The 17,286-nt window shown below is 39.4% G+C and overlaps 3 protein-coding genes across 3 annotated transcripts; 2 read left to right on the top strand and 1 right to left on the bottom strand.

Annotated features, from left to right (window-relative positions):
• The first annotated feature begins 4,935 nt into the window (after positions 1-4,935).
• Positions 4,936-15,058, top strand: LOC117563551 (uncharacterized). The gene is made up of 6 exons (XM_052002178.1): positions 4,936-5,025; positions 5,214-5,378; positions 6,844-8,730; positions 9,674-10,037; positions 13,018-13,198; positions 13,266-15,058. The coding sequence occupies exons 1-6, from the start codon at positions 4,936-4,938 to the stop codon at positions 13,927-13,929; spliced, it is 3,351 nt and encodes a 1,116-aa protein (XP_051858138.1). The 3' UTR covers positions 13,930-15,058.
• LOC127565226 (uncharacterized) lies at positions 10,626-11,687 on the bottom strand. The gene has a single exon (XM_052002780.1). It carries the CDS (start codon positions 11,685-11,687, stop codon positions 10,641-10,643), a length of 1,047 nt encoding a protein of 348 aa, XP_051858740.1. The 3' UTR covers positions 10,626-10,640.
• LOC127565227 (uncharacterized) lies at positions 11,624-12,566 on the top strand. The gene has a single exon (XM_052002781.1). The coding sequence runs from the start codon at positions 11,718-11,720 to the stop codon at positions 12,459-12,461; it is 744 nt and encodes a 247-aa protein (XP_051858741.1). The 5' UTR covers positions 11,624-11,717; the 3' UTR covers positions 12,462-12,566.
• Positions 15,059-17,286: the final 2,228 nt, after the last annotated feature.

Genomic DNA, 17,286 nt, shown 5'->3' with positions numbered 1-17,286 from the left:
GCAGAACACCTCAAAGAATTTACATTTAAATATGATAATGAATTTATGTTGTTAATATTTCCATTGAATTCAACTAACAGAGTATTGGCAATATGTTTAGCAAATAGTTGAAAATATATTAGGTTATTCTATCATCATAATTGCCTCTAAGACCTGGTGAAATTTTGCAGCTTAGTAAACTGAAATGAAATTTTCGAGTATTACATGTCATTTGTTATTACCTCAGAATGTAAATATTACGATGAATTTATTGTTCATTGTGGACTTTAAGCAAACGCAGATAAAGTTGCTGTAGATGCGGTCGCAATAAATACAAGTGGGTTATGTAAATTTACGGTCATATGAAATGAATATCATTAAAAGCGCGTCAATTAAGCACACTTTGTTAGCGTGCAACTGGCAGCCAATTCTCTGGCAAGTGGACGCTCATCTACCACAACCAGACACGACCTCGTCCTGGCCAGGAGACCAACAACCAGCTAGCTGACTGATTGACAGACTGACTGGCTGGTGTGTATAAAGTAAGAGAGTGTGTGAGTGTGCATTGTGTGTGAAACTGACAATGACAGAATTTGCATAAAGTGGTAAACGTAACAAACACAGAAACAGAGAAACAGACCAACAACCAACAGCAAACAGCAAACAGCTGGTTGAATTTATTCAATCGCCTCGTGATGCTGCCACACGGATACGTTGCACTTGTCAGGATATTAAAGAGGCTGCAAAAGTAAAATGTGAGGACCAACTCTGTAGCAGTTACCAAAACTTGAGCTCAACCCTTAAATGCATCTGCATCTGTGAGAGAATTAATTTTCATAAGCAATGTGTAACCACATTACTCATACGCCGCGTGTTACTTAGTGCTCTGGGCTCTGAGCTCTGGCCCGATGTGTGTGAAACTTTTAATGAGCTATTTACATGTCAGCTACTTGCATGTGCAAGTGTAAGTGCAACTCTCACACAAACATAGACACATCACTCGCAGAGGCCATCTATTAAATGTTAGCTTTACTATAATTTCATGTGGGCAAACATTTTGCTATAAAACAAACGAGCAGCCCAGACAACCAAACAAAAAATGTCATAAGGCAAAGCGAGGGGAAGCGCATGTGTTATATATTATACACATACTATTAGTTGCATACTCTCTCTCTCTCTCTCTCCTTGTGGTGGAACTTGCAGGCATAACTGCCATGGCAGGCAGGCCCTCTACTTCCGCCTGTCGCTGATTTCCTCTCTCGCTCTCTCTCTATCCCTTTCGACCTCCACTTATATTTGCTGCTGCGTGTGTGTGTGTGTGTGTGTGTGTTAGTTTTTGCACTGAGCCCGCAGCGCAACACTTCCTGTTTACATAAACAAACACATCAATGTGTCTGACGTGCAGCTCACTGCCTCTCCCCTCACCTTCTGGTGTGGCACCACGGCAGAAGTTCACTCATCACCCACACGAGGCGACCTCACATGCATAAGAATTTTACATTAGCTCAACAAGGATTTTGTTTTCAATATAACAACGCGATACGCTGCATGCTCTTCCTCTTTGTGAATGATGCATTGCAAAAGTTAATTTTGCCTGCAGGCAACTAAAAATCTATTCTACGATGTTTTTATAATTCTCATTTTAATGGCTGCCTGCAGCCGCGTTTTAACTTTGTTGATTGCAAACTCTCGATACGTTTAATTCAATTTGGAAAATTGCACAGCTTAAGCTTAAGCTTGGAAAACGTAACAACTGCTAGGAAAAAAATTAAATTTATTAAAGAATTATTTAACATAAAATCATTTAAAAATTTCGCTTTAAGCTGTAAAGTGTTTGATAACTATGTACAAATGGTTTTGCTACTTGGCTCAAAGTTAATCTAAGGGTGAAACATCAATAGAAACGCTAAAGATTAAAGCGTTTAAAAATATTTGCTGGAATAAATGTTGAAAGAAATTTTCAGCATTTCGCTGCTGATGCTGAAATTGGATGAGTACAAGTTCGAGTGTGAGTATCCTGGCTTCGTTTTCATTCCTTGCTCCTTCTTGGCTCGCAGCACACAAAACAAAACTCTTGGCAACATTATTGGCACAAAAATATTTTTCATTTTAATTAAATTGCATTCTCTGGCAGTTCCAGTCTCATCTGAACTTAGCTTAACTTGAACGCAGCCCCTTTAGCCCCTTTTTCGACCTTGCAGCGAGCTGCTTCCCTTGGGGAACTGACTTGGAATTTCTGTATTTCAGTTTTCCAGTTAATCAAACGCAGTGCTGAACATGAAAATGCTTAATTGTATTACTTATTGCATAACTTTTGAGACTCGATTCAACTCGAGTTGAGTCGACTGTGGACAGTGGAGTGGAGTCGTCTGTGTCTACGTCTGGAGCAGTCATAATTCATTTGGCACTCGATACAAAAGTCGTTGGCAATTAATTCACGCGCCCGTTATATTGATAAATCAATGCGGAATTCGGCTTCAAAGGATAATTAATGCGTCGCCAGGCAACGCGGCCTGCATGTGACAGCAGCTGGCTCAGTATGTGTTTGCGTGTATCCCTGTGTGTGTCCGTGTGTCCGTGTGTATGTGTGTGTGTGTTCGTGTGATTGTATGTGTGTTAATCTGACTGACACTTGTACACACTCAGCTCAACGTGTTACTTAAGACGTTTACTCAGCGAAAAATCCCGAATTTTCCGCACACATGTTCGATTTAGCCACAGTTGACACCAACTACAAACTTTCTTACGTTCTTTTTAAATTTAGTGCGTTAAAAATAATTGTAACAATAAATAAAGTTTGTCCGTTTATATTGAACTGAGTCAATTCTTTTTTGCATCATAATACACTCACTTGATTATTTGCTAATATATGCCATATAAACTTCAGATTAATTACTAAGTTTTGTATAATCGTATAATGCCAAATAACTTATAACTTTATTCTTCATATTATATCCGCTACCCCTAGGATAGATTAGGGTAGTATAACTTTGTGCCTCCAGGAAATATATGTAACAGACAGAAGGAGACATCTCCGACCCTATAAAGTATATATTGATCAGCAGCCGAGACGATATAGCCATGACCACCTATATGTCTGACCATAAGATCTTTGATCACTGGATCTGAAAGTCTATAGAGCTAAAATTTTTTCGCCAAGTTTGCTTAAAATTTTGGCCACAAACACTTTTGGCACCGTAAATCGAATAAAACCGAATAACAAGCTCTGTTAAAGTTGGAAACAATAAAAGTATTTATAATTCATGAAAAGTTACGATCATATAAAAGTTGTAGAAGTTATTTAAGAAATACTTTTGTGTAGGAAGAAAAGGCAACATTCTACAGATCTTAGCTGCTTTGGCTGATAATCTGGTATATTTTGTACTATATAGTATATTTCGAATATAATACTGTCAATATACTAAATACGCCATTTGGTATATTTTAATATTTTCGTGGTATTTTAGTATATTTTAAGAATAATACCTCACTTTTTTGCTTTCAATAAAATAGCTAGCGGGAATCTCACAGTCGAGCAAATTTGACTGTAGCTGTCTTACTTGTTTTTCTAGGTTTACTATTATTCATACTTATAAAATAAGTTGCATTTATACAATTTCAACTTACAGAAAAGCATTTTTCTCCAAGCGTTTCTCAATAATTTCGGCTTGAAATTTTACTCGGTAGAGATGTGCATTTTCTTTTGTGCGAGGCAGAAGCAGAAACAGAATCAAAAGCAGAAGCAAAAGCGTGCCAGCACCAAGCAGCCAAGAGCCCGAGGAGACTTGAACAAATTCTGTTTGAACGTATTAAGGATATGCCCAAGCGGAAAGTACAGTTGTACCCATACATGAGAGCTTGGATAGCTGTTGTGCTGTGCTGTGCTGTGCGGTGTGGCGCGGACATGCTGAGACATGCTTTTGTAATTAAATTAGCATTATTGTTGTCGTTGGGATTATGGACTTCCCGAGTTCTCGTTACCATTGTCGTCATCAGCGTCTGCAGTCACAATCACAGTAGACGCAGTCGCAGTCTCTGTCGCAAACGCAGTTGCCACTACCTTGTGCGACTTCATTAAATATCGCTCATACGCCACATATAACTTTGTGTGTCTTCATGTGTGTGTGTGTCTGCCGTTAGCCACTTCACTGAATTTATGACGCATTTAATGGTTCACAAAGCTTCCTACTTGGAATCGCTCTCACTCTGTTGCCACAATGTGCCATCAAGTATCTATTTTAATATCAATTGAAACAACTGCCAGCATAACGAATTATTCGTGGATTTTACGAGTTGCAAATGCTACGTGCTGCATGCTCTTAATTACCGTTGCACAAACGATTATGAAAATTTCTGCATGCCTGCCAAGTGGCTATAAATAAGCGCCCCATTTCAGGCAATTTTCAAACCAGACCCTTTCTCCCCGCAGAAAGTTAACAAACTTTTGTTTAAATATGCTGCAAGCTTCTAATTTTTTACATTTCCTTGTCAAGTTCGTTTTTTTTTTGTTTTTGTGTTTGATGCAAACAGAAAAGAGTAAAAATGATAAAAACGAAAAGTTGAAGCTTAAAGTTAAACGAAGTTTTTCAAGCTAAGGGAAAACTCAAAGCAATATAAAGAAAAAACTATGGGCACCAAATTTATGTACATTTGTCATATTTCTAGAGCGAATATCAAATACTCTATATCTAATTATACAATGTATTAATTCATTTATTTATTGTGAATCTAATGCATTCAATGAAATCGAATCACTCAGGATACATTTTTAATAGCAATGACACGGTTTTAAAGGCAAAGTATTTTTTTCAATATTGTAAATCAAGTTTAAACTAGCCCAACCATTCGTTGCTTGCTTTAGCTTAAATTAAACTAGTCATTCTCACAACTCTCGAACAACTGAATCAAGTTGGGACCAGTGAGAACATAACTTATGGCATAGTTATCCTCCATTTCATGGATCACAAAGAGTGCGCGAAAATTGAGCAAAAAAAGGAAAGTGTTGGGTTTGAGCCAAGCACAGAATTTGTGGCCGGAAGTGTGCATGTAAGCACCACACTGCGTGTGTGTGTATGTGTGTCTAAATGTGTTTGAGAATGTCTTTATGTATGTGAAAGAGACTGTTGGTAAAGGCTTTACAGTCTTTAGGTAGCTTGAAACTTCGTGCTGTTTGCTGGTGACTGAGTGTGAGTGTTATTCAAGCAAATTGCCAATGTAAATGTTGCAACAACCAGTCGAAGAAGAAGCAAAAGCAGAAGCAGAGCCAGACGCAGCAGAAGCGGCCAAAGAGCCAGGAACCAGCCAGTAATAACAACAAATGCGGCCCTCGTCGCAGCTGTGTAAACAGCAGCAATAACACCAACAACAACATCAACAACAACAGTCCCATTGCTGCTGACGTCAAAAGACACGCACACACCAGCATACTAATATTCACACGCACAGAAACACTCATACACACACACACACACACACACACAACCAAAATGCATTTAGTTCTCCGCTTTCTTCCTGCTCTCCTCTTCTCTGGCTCACTCTGAATTTTTATGCCTTCTGCCCATTCCTCTTTGTCAGACTCTTGCGCACAGCACTTCGCCTGTTTTATGCAGACAACTCAACCAACTCAGCCCAAAGCACAAACTCAACTCGACTCAACTAAACCGAACCCCAATTCAAGCGACCAACCAAACAAAATGGCCGCACCGGAAGTTGCTAGCCACCATTTGAGCCTTCGCCGCTGCACGCGCGTTTCAATTTGATCTGATTTTATTGCCGTTGTTGCTGATGTTGCCTTTGTTGTTGTTGTTGTTATTGTCGTAGCCGCATTGTTGCCTGGTGTCATTGCCGTTGTAGTTGTAGTTGTTTTTGACGCTTGTGTTTGCCCAGCTTGTTGTTGCACCATTTAGTTTAGCATTTAAGTTTGTTTGTTTATTTGCTGCTGGTAAATGAGACACACAAATCATTAGGTGCTCCATTGGACAATCCAATGAGCAAAGTGGGCCAAAACGGTTTGCAATAGCCTCTTTCTATTTATTTGAAGCAGCCACATTGAATAATCTACTTCCTCATGCCAAAATATTAAATATCATTCTAATGGATAATCGAAAGATATTTATTTTTATGTAGAAGTGTATTAAAATAATTGACTTTAATTTAACTTTTATTGCAAAACTAATGGCACTGCAATCGTAAATTAATAATACAGTGTATTTATTCCAAGTTAATTGAAAAGCCAGATAACTCAATTTGAATAAATTTAACTATGAAATGCAACTACCTACATAGGGGAAATGGTAGACTCTTGATATGGGAAATGAATAAATATGATTTTGGACTTCAAATCTTGTTCTAACTAAGGTAAGCAACTTGATGTGGATAATGTAAAGCTTCTTATGCCTGGTTATTGTTCAAGTTCAACTAGTCTCAGTTCATTCACTACTGAGAACACGAATTGCAGACGCTTTCAGAGGAGTCAAAAGCTTGACTTGTGATTTCATTTACTACGCTTCAAAGCAGAAATTCAATTAGATGCCAAAGGGAAATGTTGTCTATTTGAGTCCGTAGAAGAGTCACTTGGTGGATATTTACTTGACTGCGCCCTTAAGCCAACCCAGCAGCAATTGAGATCCACAGGGCGTATTCTTAATGCTTGTCTAATTAGTGTCCTAATAGGCATGTGGCAAGATGTCGCGACATGTGAAAAGTACTCAACTCAAAGCGCATTTCTCACTTGCTCTACTTTCAGCGTCAGCAGTAATTGTAAAGTCAACAACAACAACAACAGCAGCAGCAGCAGGCTCGGGCGCATCCACAACAGAAGAAACAGGAGCAACTGTAACCGCAAGAACACTTGTTAAGTGGTAGGCGCGAAGTAAAAGCAAAGTAAACAGCAACGCCTTCACATTGGATTACGCGCAGTTATACTTTAGACCGGAGCCAATTAGTGGCCAACAGCAACAACAACAACAGCAGCAATTAGCTCAACAACAGACACAGCAGACGCAACAACAGCTGCAGTTGCAGCGACAGCAACAGCAGCAAGTGCAGCAGCAATTGCTCGCCCAACAGCAGCAGCAATTGCAGATCCAACAACTGCAGCAACAACTGCTGCTGCAACGGCTCGAGCGTGAGTTGCAGCAGCAACAGCAACAACAGCAGCTAGCCCAACAGCAGCAACAATTTCTCTACCATCAGCGTCAATACTACGAGCGTCTGAGCACCACTCCGGGCTCGCGTCATCGCTGGCTGCCTACTAGCAATCACTACGATTATCTGCCCCTGCTGCAGCAACAACACCAGCAGCAACAGCACCACCACCAACATAGCCAGCAACTGCAACAGCAGCAGCAACAGTACAGCTATTACTTCAGTCGCGGCAGCAGCAGCAGCAGCGGGCTGGGGCTAGGCTTGGGCTTGGGCCTGGGTTTCGGTCTGGGCGGCAGCAATCTAACCAGCTGGTACCATCTGCCCTCCACCTCGGCGCACATCTACATTGGCAGCAGCAGCAGCGGCGGCGCACCATATCCGTATCGACTGGGATACAGCGGTGGCGGTTATCCGGCAGCAGCGCTGATTAACTTTGACACATCGCCAACTCCGCTGCTAGCAACATCGGCGGGCAGCTCACCTGGCTATCTACCAGCTCTGCCGGCACCAGTGTTGCCACCTCCACCACCGGCGCCCAGTGTAGCCACCGACTACTATTTCAATAGCAGTGCCAGCAACAGCCGGACTCCTGCTGCAATCAGCACAGGAACAGCCACTGCAACAGCAGCAGCAACAGCCACAGCCGCAGCAGCAGTTGCAGCAACAACCTCAGCGGCCGAACATTTTCGGGAGTTCACAGCGGTCACAGCAGCAGCAGCAGCAGCGGCGGCAGCAGCAGCGGAAGAGGAGCTACAAACTGGCGGCTATCGCTATAAGGCAACGCCACGCCGGCGATACGACGCCTACGACAACTACGGCTATCTGCCGGGCCTTGCTAGCACCACCGAAGACGAGGACGATCTGCTTGAGGAGTGCCTGCCAACGGCATTGCTATCCACGGACTGCGAAAGCCTTGAGGACGTACGCTTTCTGCAGTACAACAGCAACCATCATCCAGAGTACGACGACGACGACGACGAGGAGGCACAGCTGGCGCACATACTTGATCTTGATCTGCCCGATTTTCTACGCCCTTACAGCGGCAGCAGCAGCGGCGGCGGCGGAAGCAGACACAGCCACAAAACGCCGCCGCAACACGAATATCAAACGGAGCACGGCGGAGCAGCCGGAGCAGGAGCAGCAGCAGCCACAGCTGCTGGCGGAGGAGGAACAGGAGCAGGTGCTGGTGCAGGAGGAGGAGGAGGCGGAGGGGCCAACAGTGAAACCGGCAGCGGCAATCAGTCGCATCGCGAAGCGGAACAACATCGCTATCATCACTACCAACAACAGCAGCAGCAGCAGCAACAACATCAGCAACATTATAATCAACAGCAGCAGCAACAACAGCAATACCATAGCCAACAGCCACATCAGCAACACCAACAGCAACATCTGCATCTGCCAGGACATCAATCGCAACAACAGCAAGCCTATCAGTCCTACCAATATCCATCGCACGACAGCTGCGAGGGATTCAATCAGTTTGCCAACAACGCCAGCAGCTGCCTGGGAAATCAGAGAATGATGGTTAGCAAATTGTGGAACAGTTGCTTTCCGGAGTTTACTCCGGATCATGTGCATCGCCACAACTTCTATCTATGCCAGGTAAGCTCAAAATTACACTGTACTCCAATGAGAACCCTAAATATCCCTTATTTAATTTAGAAGCAATTTTGTGCTCCCTAACATTGCAATGCATTGTAGAAAATCTTTCCTCAAAAAACGAACTAAAAATAGACCGTTAATTGAAACAACCTATCGATTCTGAACAGTCAAATAATAATGAGAAGAAGATATAGCTAATGTATATTGTCATCTATGGTTTTTATCAATATTGTTTTTATGTATTGTTTATGTTAAGCGAATTTCAATTCAAAATACAGTAAATATGGCGATTAAATGGTGTGTATACTTTACAGTACATCATTACTATTTGATATTTTATCTTAAAGTATTTATACAAAAAGGAGGCAATAGTTTTTACAAATGAAATATTGTATTAAAAGTTTTCAAGCTTTTCTGATATAACATTTATGCTAAAGATATAACGAAACATCCTTTCTGTGGTCTGAGGCCCGTAATTAGAATTAAACAAATCAGTTTAATTGAATACGATTAAAATCGCGTGGTGGATAGTATTCAGTAATTTAAAAACTTAAACAATTTTTAGTTCTTTTTTAAATTACTGTGTGCAAAAATAAGAAGTGCTTTCGAAAAAATCAAGAATACATACATATATAATTTATAAGGTCGTGGATGCCTCCTTATATCTGTTATATACATACAATACATATATGTATTTCCTGCAGGCACAATAACATATTATAATAATATCCTTCTAACCTACGGGTATTGGATATAAAAATCATGTAACATAATTTCTTACTTTGGTTTAGACAATTTGGCATTTTCCAGATATTTAAACCGCTTTGAGCTTGATTTTTTCTGTGTACACGCATTTGCCGAGTAGTTAAGATATAAGTTACAATGAACAAGCTAAATAAATGATTCACTCGAAATTTTTAATTTTTTCCTTTGACATCTGTAGTGGCAACGCAATACGCAGGTTCGAATTGTTTACCTATTCTATCGCTGGATAACGGCCATAACATGCCTGGCGGCATTGGTGTGCTCCCTGCTAGACATTGGCCGGACTGAGGAGCATTTCGAGCACCACTATGCCAAGTGGTGGATATATTTGACCCACTGGGGCCTGCTCTTCTGCACGGTGCAGGCGTGGTTAGCCGCTTGGATAGTGACCCAGGGAATGATGGTCGAACGCGAGGATTTTGAAATTGTCCGACAAGCGAAGAAGAGTCGACTGCATCATCTCTACTGGGTTCTCTACACCTGTGCTACAGTATATGCGTTCATCGTTACTATGTGCTACTGGCTGCTTGTGCACAATCCGGGTAAGTTAGCGCGATATGAGTGAATCACTCATACTCAGAATCAGAAGAATAACAAGAACAAACAAGTAAGAAAGCTATTATCGAGTGTGCTGTACAGTAACCAGAGCCAGATACACGTTTGCACCGAAATGTACTAAAATATTTCGAACTGTATTTTTGTATATCAAAATACTATTACATTCAAAATATACCATATAGATATACAAGATTATCGACTTTGGACTTATAAGACCCGGCAGCTGCGAGGAAGTATGTCATACAAAATTGTTTCTTATCTGATCGCTCCAAAATTTTAAAAAATAATAAAGTTATTATTGTGAATTGTGAATTATTCTTACAATTTCATAGTTTTCTATTTGCCTGTCCCCGCAAAGTGTGGGTTACACACACTTGATCTGAAATAAATAATAACTCTGTCTTCTATAGTATCTGGTATCTAAGTGTTCATCCGGTCCGACGGTCTTAGGTCTTAGGTCTTAGGTGGGAGGTATACGAGGGACAGAGCATAGAACAGTAAATGATAAAGAATACGAATAAAAAAAACAACAGGCAATCATTATTATTTACAATTTTATTTATTGGATATAGGATAGTAAGAATTGATTAAGTAACGCCTAAAGTGTTGCAAAAGATGCGACTCTTGCAGTTCTCAGACTCGATAGTTTCGATGGCTATGCGACTGACTATCACCAGACCACCGACAGTACAGCCATAAGTAATAAACATTTTGGCGGCATGTTCCAAGTACTTGAATCTACAAGTCATGTCTTCTGCCACCGAGTGCAATTTGAAGGCATTGTATGTGGTCCAGGGTCCAAAGAAAATCAAACACGCTGTCATCAGCATATAGAAACGCATGCAGACGCCACTGACAAGGGACACCATTGTGGTGATTAGCACAGACATCGCCATTAGTATCAATATCCAGATGTTAGCCGTCAACTTTGGGGGAATCCAAAGTCCGAGTGGAGTATAGAGAAGAATTACGCTGATCGCGATCAGTATAAAATACCAGGCCAGGTCCAATTCCCTTAGGCACAAACACATCACGAGCAGTGTCAAACTCTCGAACATGCAAACAAACACGATCCAATTGAAGGGATGGCTGATTTGCAAACGACGAAATCCGAAGAATGCCAGCGACAAATTCAACCAGGTCAGGAACAGCAGCAGCATGTAGAGGCTACGCTCGGCTGTATTGAGATGCGGTCGCCAGCGGTAGGTGGAGCCCAACCACTGTAGTGCCGATAGAAACACTTGGCTACCCAGCAGCACATACACGTAGGACAGAAAGGCAATCCGGCATGGTCGATGCAGAATGAACTTTCGTTTCTCACGGTCAGGCGAATGTTCTGGCTGTGCTTTCACCTGTTGGCGACTATCCGTGCTGGGCCCAACTCCAGAACTATACGAATAGTTGGCGTCATTTGGAGTCAGATTTGTGGTTTTTGTCAGAGTTTCCGTGGACCGCACATATAGCTCTGGTGCTGACAAAGATCTCATATGACTATACATGTTGCTTGTCAAACACAAATAGAGTTCCCATTTGTTTCCATTTTCCCCATCCGAATAAATGGGAATGTCAGTGACAGTCACTGACTGACAGTTACAGTTACAGCTCTCAAAAAATTGGTGATCAGTGAAACACATCGACAAACAACCGGAACAATCTGGAATTTGATGAGCGATTCGCCAAGTGTCCTAAAGGCGCTCCGCAAATACAGCTACTCTCTGCAGGTATTTGGAGTTGCCCTCGCATTCGTGATTGTCTCCATTCTGTTGCTCCTAATTGTTGGTGAATTGCGCGATGAAGTTGACGATGCCAGCAGAGTGACTGCCATGGTGCTCTTCATACTTGGCCTAATCAGCTTCAATGTCTATGTGAATGTCCTTAAACTACGTCGTATGTTTCCAGTGAACTGGATTTGCTGCTGCTCCATTGCTTTGCTCCTGGCCTTGGGCCATGCCTGCCTGCTGGGCGCCCAGGATGGCGATGATCTTGTCTGGGCAGTCGAAGTATTGGCACTAATGTGCCTCTATATTCTGCTGGGACTGTGGCTGCCACCACAGTGTTCGCCCCTGCTCTACATTGCTACATGGTTCATTGTCGTCGTTGTGGTGACCTCCTGCTTTATTGTTGTACATCAATACAATTGCGACGATTGCGATACGCCAGCTGGCATTATTCATGGCTTGATGGTGGTGGTCATGTGCCCTGTGATGATCTTCCAGGCACAAGTTCTTCACGGCCATTTGCAGAGTATGCGGCCAGTCTTGGATATTCCATTGTGCTCGGTTGTTTTGCTGATCGATTTCTTGGCCTGCTACATTTATCTCACCAGTATGGATGACATAATAATGTCCTCTGATCTGCTCTCCTCTTCCAACAGGAAACTTATTCGCGATGCGTCCTCGTTTTACTAGCCATATATTTCTAGTTATCTAAATTAAGCAGTATACAAATTTTCGTTTTTTTCTTTTGCAATCAAAATTTATAAATCAAACATAATTGTAAACATGTCTTTTTCAATGGATTTCTAAATCAAATACATTTATATTTATCAAAAATATAATCATTGTGCTTCTTGTAGCTTCCTCATAGAATTAATGATGCTTTCATTTGAATTATCGTATCTTTAATAGTTTACTGTATTATATTGCCAAGTCAATGTAACTAACTCTCTCCGACAGCATAATAATATATCCGCAGCATAAAAATGCCCCTTATAGCTTTTCTTTACCATTTGTATTACAAAATAAATTATATTATTATTTACGATTTGAAACGTGTTCCATTCGTTTTTTAAGAATAAAATGTTGAGCTGACAAATTTTTGGTGAATATCGAAATATATTGGAAGTGTAGTTTGTTGATTATGTAAATTTAATTAATTAAATTAAGTTCAGTGGAGATTGTAATGATTTTGACATTATTTTTGACTCTTATTCCACTATTTAATTCCAAAATGTCTTTCCCAAAGACCATCACAAGATTGATGCCCTCAACATTATGGTGCATGTGCTGAATTCGATTATAATGCTCATCGATCTTGCTATTGTGGGACATCCAATAAAGATGAGCCATGCCTACTTTACCACTGGCATTGGCCTCGCATATGCCATATTCACGGGCATCTATTTCTTAGCCGGCGGCACAGACAGGTGAGTCGGATCTGGCAACAAGCTGTTGGAAAAAGCAAAAGTAAATTTGGATTTGCATTTTTTTCAGGAAAAACCAAACTGCCATCTATCCGATGATGGACTGGACCAAGCCGGGCAAAGCCATCATTGTAACGGCGTGCGCCATCATCTTTACGTTCTTCGTTCACTTCTGCTGCTATCTGCTCTATCGCGGACGCGTCTGGCTCTTCACCAAGCTCTGCATCCGGGGACGCCACAATCGGGATGGCGAAATGGGCGAGGGTCTCAACGACGATTCGGGTTCGCGCATGGGTGGAGGTGGTCCTAGTGGCGGCGTTGCTGCTGCTGTGGTTGGCGGCGGGGGCAGTAGCCAGGATTATGCGCACCAGCAGCAGTATCCGATTGCGCATACAGAGCAGCCGCGTGTCATCTCACAGCAGCCGCCGGCCAGCTACCAGCTGCCTCCACAATACTCGGGCTATCTGCAACAGCCGGTCGTTGCTGGCGTCAATGTGGGCGTGGTCAGTGCGGAAGGCGTTTATCAACCGATCGGCACCGATTCAGGACGCACAAGCGGTGGTGGAGTTGGAGCAGTTAGTGGAGGAAGCGTCAGTGGAGCTGATGGCTCAAATAAGCATAAGAGCTCCGGTTCGGGTTCTGGATCAGCACTGACGCGTACTGTGGCCCATTTGGATGCTGCGCAGCGGGAGCAGTTCCTTAATCCCAACAAGATCGTCGAGTATAAGATGTAAAGGCGTTGTACCCGGCACCGGTATACGTTCCACTTGTCCATGAAGTTTCTGGAGAAGCATTGTGCGCAATGCGAGGCGGCTCGCCAGGCCGTCAGTGAGGAGCAGCGCCATCTGGCGTCGAGTGAATCGCATCCGCACAGTGGTTAGTTTAAGATTTGAAGTTTAGCAGGTTGATTTCGATAAGCATCAACGTACCAGAGCATGTTGACAGAAGGAAGCTTAGTTGAAGCATGCCTGGTATTTGGCCTATATTCAGTATATATTCGGTATACAGTATTCAGTATTCAATATTCAGTATTCGTAACTGTAAAGTAGTTTCGTAATTTTGTAAACGCTTTGCCACGTTTTTTGTTTTTTGTATGTGTAGCCGCTTTGTCAGCTGCAGTAGTAATTCATTTTGCGCGTCAACCAATATACATTATATGTAATAACTTTTAAATAGTTATGTATGTATTGTATGTATGTGTAGTTGTCGTATCCTGAATAGAGTTTAGCCAAACTCATCGATTTTAAGCAGTTTTAAATGTTTTCCAATGGACTAAGTTGAACATTTGTATGTCACAACTCACACACAAAAAACACCCTTATACTATAATTTAATTCACAACAATTGTGTTCAAGAGAGAAGTAGAAAGAAAACTTTAGAAACACAAACACGTAGTTCATTTATTGATATTTTGATACACAAGCATTAAAGCTCCTGAAAAAAGATAAAAGAACATACTGCCTGAGGATGTGGTACAGTCGTACACTCACTAACTCACAAGTATTCGTACTCATCTCGAATTTGTATTCCTATGTTTGCTTTATACACAAAATTTTATATATCGGTGCAGGTGTAAAAAATGCGCATGCCAAGCGTACTGTTGCAAACACAATTTTTCATTTGCATGTTGTTCATACTTTGGACACTGTGCACTCGCTTGTGACGTGAAAAAAAGAACACTATAAAAAGTAATTGTTGATTTAAAAACATGCTTGGCATTGCTTTAAAAAAGAAACCAAAAACTTTGAATGAAACACAAAATATGAAGTTGTTAACAATAAAATGAATATTTTCTAGCAGTTCATAAACTGCAAAAAAAAAACAAAGAAATGATGATAATATATGCATTAAATGATAATCGCACGACATTATTATAATACTGAAGAATATCTAACTCAAATATTTAAATGCAAAAGAAAAACACGCTCTTAAGTACGATGAAAAAAACATATTGAAATCAGTATTAAACAAATGTTATGAACAATACATTTTGCTCAGAAGCCACAAAAATAATATATGTATAATGATGTTATTGTTTAATTGAGGGCTCTAAAAATTTGTGAATTACATACCTTATACCACAATTTAATGACCTGAACGACACCATGCTATTTAAGTATATGTATGTGTATACTTATCTATCATATAATTCAACATTTAGCAACTTATATGTATTTTAAATACTTATGTGTATGTAAATAGTTGGTTTTCTATATATACAAATATATATCTATATACAAAATACATACAAATATACATACGCAAATGTTAAACAATGAAATCAATAAACGAAAATCATACTAAAGACGAAACAAAAACATAAATACAAATATATGAAATGTTGTACTAGAAAACTTCAAAAACAAAACCAAAATCAAAAGCAATGAATAAAACTCGTCAAGAGGAATGTGTTAACAAACAAATAAATTCAAAATGATATTTAACTACCTACACACACACAAATACAGTAAATAGAATACAAAAACAAAATACAATAAAAATAATAATTCTACATATGAAAGAATGAAAAATTTAAGTAATACCAGCTAATACCAAAATCTTGTGAAAATAAAGTAATACAATTAATTTTTGATAGATTTACATAACAACAAAAGCTATAAAAACAGGCACACTCACAAACTACATACAACCCAACAACAGTTTTCCTTTAATACCCTTTGCAGAGCACAATTCAAAAATTCTATTGTCCAGATATGGCCTTAGTTTATTATTATCCGATACAAATCGTTTCACTGAGCATGTTTTCCTAGTGGATAATTTTATAGCACCCACATGTAATTCTTAAAAATTATATAATGCATATTTTAAAACAAATTCTAAATTCTAATAGATTTTAATTACAATAAAACAAAATTTGACTTGGATTTATTTCTTGTTTTACAAAATTGTATTAAATATAAACATAGAAAAATTATTGAATGCATTATTTGTATGACTTTGTAAGGGTATTAACTCTTCGGCTAGCCGATGATACATTTTTATTTGTAACTTACACAATTAGGACGTGTTTATGAGTTGGCATTTACGAATTTTTTTAATTTTTTTTGGCAGTTTTAAACCAGTTTTGGTGAAGGTTTTAGCAGAACTGAAAAAAAAATGCTTCATATTCTTTAGTTTTTGTTCGAGCCTTTAGCATAAATGTATAAATGTATGTTTATATAGACTGAATATTATTAAATGAACATCTAAAGGAAGCCCAAATAATACAAAATTATTTACAAATAACAAATTATGAAAACCGTTTTGGATTGTATAACATATAAACAATAATTAACCACAAAATAAAATAGTAAGCACATATCAACAAATAAAAACCAAAAAAAAAAAAAAAAACAATTTTGAAAAAACTAAAGCACAATGCAAAAATATTCTTCAAAATAAAACTCAAAGTTGCATATTCTAAAAAACCAAATCACAGTTGACCTCATCAAAAACCAAATAAAAGGAATCATCATAAATATATGAATTAATATTAAACAATCATAATAACGCATACTTCTACACATTTATGTACAAGAGTATGCAAATTATATATTAAGTAAAGAAAAAGAAAAAATAAATTAAATATTATATTTTGTAGATTTTTAGTAAATTAGAAGAAAAGTCAAAGTATGTACATACTTATGTATCTACTATATACATACATACATACTGTACGTACATAGAGAATTGGATTGTCAGCTACATATAGTATGTACTATATAAATATTGTCGCGTGCCCGAGAGTAAATCTGTATGTGTATTTGTATTCAAATGTTCAAGCAACAAAAGAGAAATGGCAAAGCTTTAAGATACTAGAACTGTTGGACGGAAAATTTTTACTACAGATTACTTAAGACGTTCAGTTAACAAAAAATTGGCGCATAACACAAACATTTTCACATATGAACTACTTAGTAGTAGATTCCATCAATGGCTCAGAAAATATTTGCGATTAGTAAAAACCTATAGAAAAATCAAATCAAAAACGTATTAAGCAATTGCACACGAAAAAAAAAACAATTTCAAAAGCCCCCAATTAAAATGCAAATGTTGAATGTAATAAATTTCAAAACAAATAATTAATGTGA

The sequence above is a fragment of the Drosophila albomicans genome, chromosome 2L (genome assembly GCF_009650485.2).
Source record: "Drosophila albomicans strain 15112-1751.03 chromosome 2L, ASM965048v2, whole genome shotgun sequence".
NCBI classification, from domain to species: domain Eukaryota; kingdom Metazoa; phylum Arthropoda; class Insecta; order Diptera; family Drosophilidae; genus Drosophila; species Drosophila albomicans.
This window is presented reverse-complemented; position numbering and strand designations above follow the sequence as displayed.

Bases quoted from the DNA above. Each gene is read 5' to 3' on its own strand.
- LOC127565226 (XM_052002780.1), bottom strand. From the start codon at position 11,687: ATGTGTTTCACTGATCACCAATTTTTTGAGAGCTGTAACTGTAACTGT.
- LOC117563551 (XM_052002178.1), top strand. From the start codon at position 4,936: ATGGATCACAAAGAGTGCGCGAAAATTGAGCAAAAAAAGGAAAGTGTT. The intron at 5,379-6,843 runs GTCAAAAGACAC...GTTAAGTGGTAG, and splicing joins ACAGTCCCATTGCTGCTGAC to GCGCGAAGTAAAAGCAAAGT. The intron at 8,731-9,673 runs GTAAGCTCAAAA...TGACATCTGTAG, and splicing joins ACAACTTCTATCTATGCCAG to TGGCAACGCAATACGCAGGT.
- LOC127565227 (XM_052002781.1), top strand. From the start codon at position 11,718: ATGAGCGATTCGCCAAGTGTCCTAAAGGCGCTCCGCAAATACAGCTAC.